Genomic DNA, 7,638 nt, shown 5'->3' with positions numbered 1-7,638 from the left:
AAAAGCTCCGCAGTGCTTCCCAAAACGGTGGTCTGGTCCACTACAGCTTTCTGAATCCTGGTGAAATACATCTGAGAAGTATGCTCGGCAAATTGAGATGCACCAAAGACTGCAGAGCTTGCAGCTGGCACAGGTCAGCAAAAATCAATGCTTCAAAAGTTGAACAAAGTGGGCTACAAAGTTTTGCCTCATACACCACATTCACTTGGCCTCTCGCCAACCGACTACCACTTCTTCAAGCATCTCAACAACTTTTTGCAGGGAAAAATGCTTCCACAGCCAGCAGGAAGCAGAAAATGTTTCCCAAGAATTTGTCACATCCCCAAGCGTGGACATTTATGCTACTAAAATAAACTTCTCATAAGCAAAAATGTGTTGATTGCAATGGTTCCTATTTTGATTAATAAAGATATGTTTGTGTCTAGGTATGATGACTTAAAATTCACAGTCCCAAACCACGATTGCTTTTGCACCAATCTAATAACTTATGCATAGGTGAGCTATGCCAAAAATGATCTGCAGTTACAATAGTTGAATTAAAAATAAGGTTAATAGTAAGATATAATATGTAAGAGTCGATAAAAGTTGGGGCCAGCAGGTGGTGCGGTGGTTAAAGGTGCTGGATCCCCACATGGCCAATGGCAGTTCGAGTCCCAGAACTGGCAGCTTATTCTTTCCCTTCCCCATTCTCTCTCTGTCTCTCTCTGGTCAAACTAGAAAATATTAACAACAAATGGAAACAAATAAATAAATAATTCTTTTTTAAAAAAGGTCAATAAGTTAATTTATCTCCACAAGGAAGTGTAAGATTTTATGTTTATCAATGTTTAATACTAACATTTATTTATTTCCTGAAATCTTGTCTACCATCTTCAATTATAAATTTTATTTGACAGACACTAAGAGCTGCTCAGGGAAAATATTTATAATAAATGAAAAAAATACATGATTATATACACAATCATTGTCTCACTCTGTAGAACAAAATATCATGTGCCATAGTTTATCCATCAAAACGTTTAGTGACAGTAACTCCTTGAAGGCAAAGTCCCTGTCTTACTCATCTTTATCGTCCTGTCTTACAGAAGAGAGCTTGGACTAAGTATCACTAGATGTTCAGGAAGTGTTTGCTGAAAGGCCTGGAGGTGGCACAGTGGTAATGCGCTGGGCCCACCTGGGAAAGGTCCTCAGTTTGTGTCCTGCACCTCCCTGAGCACCCCGGACAAGTACGTGTGCCTACGACATAGGCCAGCTGACACTGGGGGTGGATTGCTGTGTGAAGACCCTTTGGGGGTAACCTGTCCCTCTCTCTCTCATGGAAGAAATAAATAAGTAAATTTTAAAAATTAATAAGCATTTGCTAAAAAAAAAAAAAAAAAGAGTATATATTCCCAAAAAAGGTACCCAATAAAGTAAATATACAAAATTTTAATGTCTGTATCTGAAATACACAAAGGCCTATAGATAAAGTCAATTCCCAAGTAAAATTCTCTTATGTAACTTCAGTATCACAAGGTAGGTCTTTAGTCAAAAATCCAACTCTAAAAATATGATCTCAAAAATCCCATGTCTACACATAATACTCAGAGAAGTAAACTGTCCTAAGCTGCATCCCCGCCCTCATCGTCATCGACTGCAGCATAAATGGCCTGGTTCCGTCTCTTTATTTTCTTTCTTTGTTCAGGTTCTTGTCCATCACTGAGCCTCTTCGCTGGCACGGCAGTTAAGTCCCTTTCATCCCCTGACTCCACAGTCTCCCCAGGTCTTCCTTCGCTTCTCATCGGAGAACCTACTGTATCGTCGGAGGATACAACCATGGACCCCGGCAAGATCCTGACGTCAGAGAAGCTGGCAGAAAAGTCCGAGGCTTGATCAGAGGAAGGTCCTAAAGACGGTGTATTCACGTCACTGTGTGTGCTCGCGATAATATCGTCGTCGTCCTCCTCTTCATCTAACATTATTTCGTCTGGGTTAATAGAGGACAGGGCAGACGTGTCTGTGTTATACTCGCTCCGGTCTTCTCCAGAGTCACTACTGTCCACATCATCCTGTTCTTCGGATTCACCACACACGTGATGCTCTTCCCTGGCGTTCTGAAGCCTGACGTTGATATCTGTGATGCCAAGTTGGGCACAGAACGTCGTCGTTTGAGGATTGATCCTATGGACCGGCTGCATGTGTGTCTGCGGCTTGCTAGGGTCATAACACGTAGCGGTGACACTGAAGTTGCATGGAACTCTGAGGTCGTGATTTAACTTCTCCAATACTTCCTTCATAGCCTCTTCCGTTGCACTATAATCCCACCTACGGGGGTCCAAAACAATAGGTTTTAAACTTTTTGCAGCTTCAAACAATACATGATGAAATCTAACTATGGAATTTTGATGTAAGGATAAAAAACAAACTATCAAAGTGTTATTTAGTAAGATTATAGTTAATTTATCAAAGGGCCATTTACAAATAAAAACAATTCTTGGCAAAAACTGGGTTTAACTCAAAACCTAAAACAAGTATACATTTTTTCTGTGTGAACCAAATCTCTACCATCTTGTTTTATGCGGAATCATCCACTTATCAGTTTATTCGGATTGAAGCTCAACGGTCTATCTTCTCCTTAGATGGAAAAGTTGCAGTTTTCTAGACCATCTTAGCCGGTGAACCCTGAATTGTTCTGACACACATTCAACAATTCCCTTGATTAAAAACAACAATGGGGGGGGGGATGAAAATCCTGCACACAGTGGAGAAGGCTGGTCCTAGAAGGTCACTTACTTCGTGTGCAGCCCGTTGTTCTCAGGCATGTTCCACAGGCGCCCAGTCACGTTAATAAGATCGTCAGTAGCCCTGAGAATGGCAAGCCACTCGGTGTCATACTCCAAGTGATCGGGAGCACCGGGGTCATGTTCTATTTCTAATACCTACAGGAAGAAATTGGTCATTTTAACAAGTACATATATACGTGCATTTTTACAAGCCTAAGTATTTTGGCCCAGCTGTAGTGAAAGCACTGGAGGGTACTGTGTGACACTGGAGCTATTTGGGAAGCCCAGGTTCAGACCCCAGGTCACCCTGAACACAGCAGGCCAAACCCTTATATGCCTGTGGTCCCGGGAGGCTGGACCCTTCAGGAGGATCACGGCATGGCAAGACCCTGTTAAGAGTATCTCTCTCTCTCATGGAAGAAATCAATGAAAGAAACTTAAAAATAAACATCCCCAAAGAATTCTTAGAGTATATAATATACAAAGACCACAAATAAATTCTGGAAGGAAAATTAGTAATTTTTTTAATCACTGGAAGAGTAAAACTATATTGCAAAGTTATTTATTTTTACCTGAAGAAAGTCTCTATGTGGCAAGCATTTGTCCAAGGCTAAAAATTTGGTTGCTTTGGCTGTCTGTCCATCATGCTTGGCCTGGATAACATGAACCATGATTTAAGAAAGAATGTTAAAATATCACTGGTAATTCATACATTAACCCGACAGAAACCATCTTTATGACACATAGCCCTGAGTTGTGTGGCACAGGAATCACAGTTACTTTTCTAAAATAAGACAGTTATATATCCACTGGGGCCCATCTGGGACCGGACTTAGTCTCTGCAGCCTGCAGTTCCCTTACAAAATTCAAAGCAAAAACTAGTGATGTTGATGGTATTAAATCAAAGCATGTAACATACAAACCAAACCATGCAACACAAGGATTAAAGCTAGCAGGGCCGTACGGTGGTGCAACAGCAAACTCAATGCTCTGTGAGGCTGACCCACACAGGAGGGATCAGGGCTCAGCACACACATGCCCATGAGCGGGACTGGCTCAAGTTGGGAGTGGACTGCAGTGTTAAGACCCATGGGGGGTGCATTCATGCTCTGTCTCTAGAAAGAAATAAGCTTAAAAAAAAAAAAAAAGGGAAGATAGAAGAGCTTAAAAGTTAATTGGCAGGGGCCATAGGGTGGCACAGCAGTAACTCAAGTGAACCTGCATGGGCAGGTCCCAGGTTCGAGTCCAGAGGCCTTCCTGTGCATGCCTGGCATGCGCGTGCCCATGACCCAGGCTGGCTGAGCCTGGGGCTGGATCACGGCATGAAGACCTGGTTGGGAGGCTGTGCTCTCTCTCCCTGTCCCTCTCTTTGGGAAGAAATAAATTAGCACCAAAAAAAAAAAAGATAAATTTGCAGGACCAGCAGTTAGCGTGATGGCTATGTCACTGGACTCCCACGTAGTCAACCATGGTTCGAGTCTCGGACCCAGTGGCTTAAACTCATGCCGGGCATGTGTGCGTGCGTGCCCGAGATGCCAAGAGGAGAATGGAAGAGAAGGGACTGCAGCATGGCCAACCCCCCTGGAGGGTGATTTCTCGCTTTCTGTCTCTCTGTCTTTCTCTGTCTGGTGAGCGCACGCGCACCATAGCAAAAAACCTCTCCAAAAAAAATATAAAAAATATATAAATTTGCAGAACTAAAACTACCCCATTTTTTGAAGAAATCATAGGAGAAAAACTTTAGTAACTTGGATTAGGTGAAAATTTCTTAGATATAACAAAAACAAATGCAGCATATCCTCAAGATGAAATACTATTCAACAAAAAAGGAATAAAATACCAACACATGCTACAACCTGAATGAATCTCCAAAACAAATGGAAAAAAAAAAAACGAGGCAAGACTGTGTATTTTATGATCCCATTTATATTCGACGTTCAGAAAAGGCAATCCATAGAGACATGACGCAAATCAGTGGCTGCCGTAGCTGAGAATCGACAGGGCCAAGGCTGACAGCAAACTTGGGGTGATGGGCATGTCCTCAAACTGGGCTGTGTGATATCTGCACAACTGGAAATTCACTAAAAATCACTGAATTGCACACTTAAAATGTGTCCATTTTATGGAATGTAAATTATACTCTAATAAAGCTATTTTTTTACTAAAGTGAACTGGACCAAAAAAAAAAAAAAAATAGGAGAAAATCATAAACATGAAAGTCATATTGGGGGAAAAAAAAAGGTGACTCCGTGTAAACAGTAAGACTCACGGAGGAAAAAGGACAGGAAGCAAGTCACGGTACGCCCTGCTGAGGACCGAGCAAGCACCAATCCCCAAGGTACGAGGGACGTGGACGGCGCCGAGGTCATGGGCAAGCCCCGGCAGCAAAGCAGCGCTGGGGAAGGGTGGTCTCTGGCCTTGGGGAGGGGCTAAAATAAAGCACTGGCCAGAAACAGCCTGCTGGTTAAGGAAGCCAGGTCCCACATGCTTGGAAACATGCCAAGCACTTATGCCTGTGCGTCTAAAGTCCCGAAAAGAAGAGGAGGAGAAGGGACTGCAGCATGACTGGGTCCATAGGAACTGCTTTCTCCTCTCCTTCTCTCTCTCTGGCAAGTCCATGCGCGCTCCCCCCCCCACCGCCCCCCGAGAGGTTTTTCACTATAGGGCGCGTGCACTCACCAGACAAACAGAGAGACAGACAGAAAGCGAGAAATCACCCCCCCCAGGGGAGATGGCCATGCCACAATCCCTTCTCCTCCATTCTCCTCTCGAGATCTTGGGCACGCACGCACACACGCTCGGCGTGAGTTTAAGCTGCCGGGTCCGGGACTCGAACCGTGGTCGACTACATGGGAGTCCAGCGACATAGCCATTACGCTAACTGCTGGTCCCAGCAAGTCCATGAGCTCTTTAGCCAACAAAACAAAAACAAAAAACAAAAACTCACAAAGTCAAAGAAGGTTGAGGAAGAAAGGGAGCGAACATATAAGGGTACAAGGGAACTTCCAAAAGTTCATGGAAAACGAGAATTAAAGTAGGAGTTTATCTGGTGCGAAGTAAATCTGAAATCGATGCAGTTTTTCATAGCATGCACCTCCCACGAACTTTCTGAGACCCCATCGTATACGGAGGTTAAGTCTCTGAGGATGACAGAGGCTGGAGGGGGTAAAAGCTCTAAGTTTGAACCCTGGCCCTAGCAGCCTGAAAAACACACCAGGCATATGTGTATGTGTGCCCCCAATCCTGACAGGATGGAGAACGTAAAAGGAATCGTGGTGTCAACGCCCTCTCCCACTCTCTCTGCATACACCCCCTGGTAGTCAAAAAAAAAAAAAAGACCCAAGAGCATCATGAGGCCTGAGACAGACGGGACAAACAGAGCAGGGGAAGTGGCCTGGTACAGATGACAAGGACTTTAAATGACTATAATCACCGAGTGGCAGTGGCCCAAAGGAAATGAAGGGAGAAACGTGCCTCCTCCTCCCAGTGAAAGTGGGGGTGGGAGGAGTAAGTCCACAACAGAAAGGGCCCACAGGAACATTTTCAGACAAAACCTTTCTAACTGTACTTGAAGAACATTGTTAAAGTGCACTTTCGACACAGAACAGTGGTCGCACGATGCATCACATTCTGCCCTTGGGACCATTAGTGTATTAAAGAGTCTCAAAAGTTCTAAGGGCAGGGACCAGCAGTCATCATAATGACTATGTCGCTGGACTCCCACGTAGTCGACCGCGGTTCAAGTCCCGGACCCGGTGGCTTAAAACTCACGCCAGGCACATGGTGTGCATGCCCAAGGTCCCGAGAGGACAATGGAGGAGAAGGGATTGCTGCGTGGCCATCTCCCCGGGGGGTGATTTCTCGCTTTGTCTCTCTGTCTCCCTCTGTCTGTCTGGCGAGCACACACACCATATAGCAAAAACCTCTCCCCCCAAAAAAGTTCTAAGGGCATATCAGAAGACAAAGTTTCTGCTAATCCAGCATATTTGCTTTTGTTTTTATGTTTGTTTGTTTTTAGGTTCTGCTATAGGGCACATGTGTTCACTGGAGAGGAGAGAGACAGACAAAGAAAGGGCAAGTGAGAAATAACCCCTTAGAGGGGATGGCCATGCCGCAATCCCTTCTCCATTCTCCTCTCAGAAATTTGGGCGTGCATACACACTCACCGGGTGTGATTTCCACGCCACTGTGTCTGGGACTCGAACAGTGGTTGGTCATGTGGGATCTAACGTGTTAACCATCATGCCTACCCCAATGAAATATTTATAAGAAAGTCAGAGTTCAGCTAGAATGAGAGCTAAAAAGGAGGCTTGCCTGTTTCCCTAAGAGACTAATGCTAAGTACAGATTTATTCTCTACCTTCTATCGAGCACCACCCATCATGCAGTTGCCCAGATGAAATTCGGGAGTCATCCAGACTCTTCCTCCCTCAGTCACCATATCCTGATACTCTGCTTCCTACAACTTGGTAGAACCTGTTCGCTTCTCTGTATCTCTGCATTCTCTTTTTATCTTAGTTTAGAACCTCCTCTTTTTCTTAAGCGGTATCTTCTGCTCCCCATTTGACAGTACTCCAAATCATAAACAAAACTGCTGCCAAACTGCTCTTCCTAAAATGAAAATCTGATGTAATCACGCTCCAACTCTCCCCTGCACCATCGGGTTAAAACCCAAACCCCACAGGGGCCCAGAGGCAGTTAGGGTCTCATTCCAGCTTTGCCGGCCCCTGGACCCCAACCACAGAAGCTGACTGTGGTTCCCCACACGCACTCTGCTCAGATATCGGGCCATGGTCCTGCTGCTCTCTCACTCCACACCCTCATGGTCTATGGCTTCCTGGCACTTCAAGACTCAGCTCCCGGGGGCTGGCACGTGG

At 44.8% G+C, this 7,638-nt stretch overlaps 1 protein-coding gene across 1 annotated transcript in view; it reads right to left on the bottom strand.

Moving 5' to 3' along the window:
- Nucleotides 1-1,413: 1,413 nt before the first annotated feature.
- The window catches only part of DBR1 (debranching RNA lariats 1), a gene marked incomplete at its 5' end in the record, with an annotated part of 14,783 nt that continues 8,558 nt past the window's right edge, over nt 1,414-7,638 (bottom strand). Inside the window, 3 exon segments of the mRNA XM_006158198.2 lie at nt 1,414-2,304; nt 2,773-2,918; nt 3,335-3,415. Coding sequence (XP_006158260.2) covers nt 1,602-2,304; nt 2,773-2,918; nt 3,335-3,415 — 930 coding nt within the window.

This window comes from Tupaia chinensis, unplaced genomic scaffold (assembly GCF_000334495.1).
Source record: "Tupaia chinensis unplaced genomic scaffold, TupChi_1.0 Scaffold000574_1, whole genome shotgun sequence".
Taxonomy (NCBI): domain Eukaryota; kingdom Metazoa; phylum Chordata; class Mammalia; order Scandentia; family Tupaiidae; genus Tupaia; species Tupaia belangeri.
Note: the sequence above shows the minus strand (reverse complement) of the source record. Positions and strands in the feature narration are given on the sequence as shown.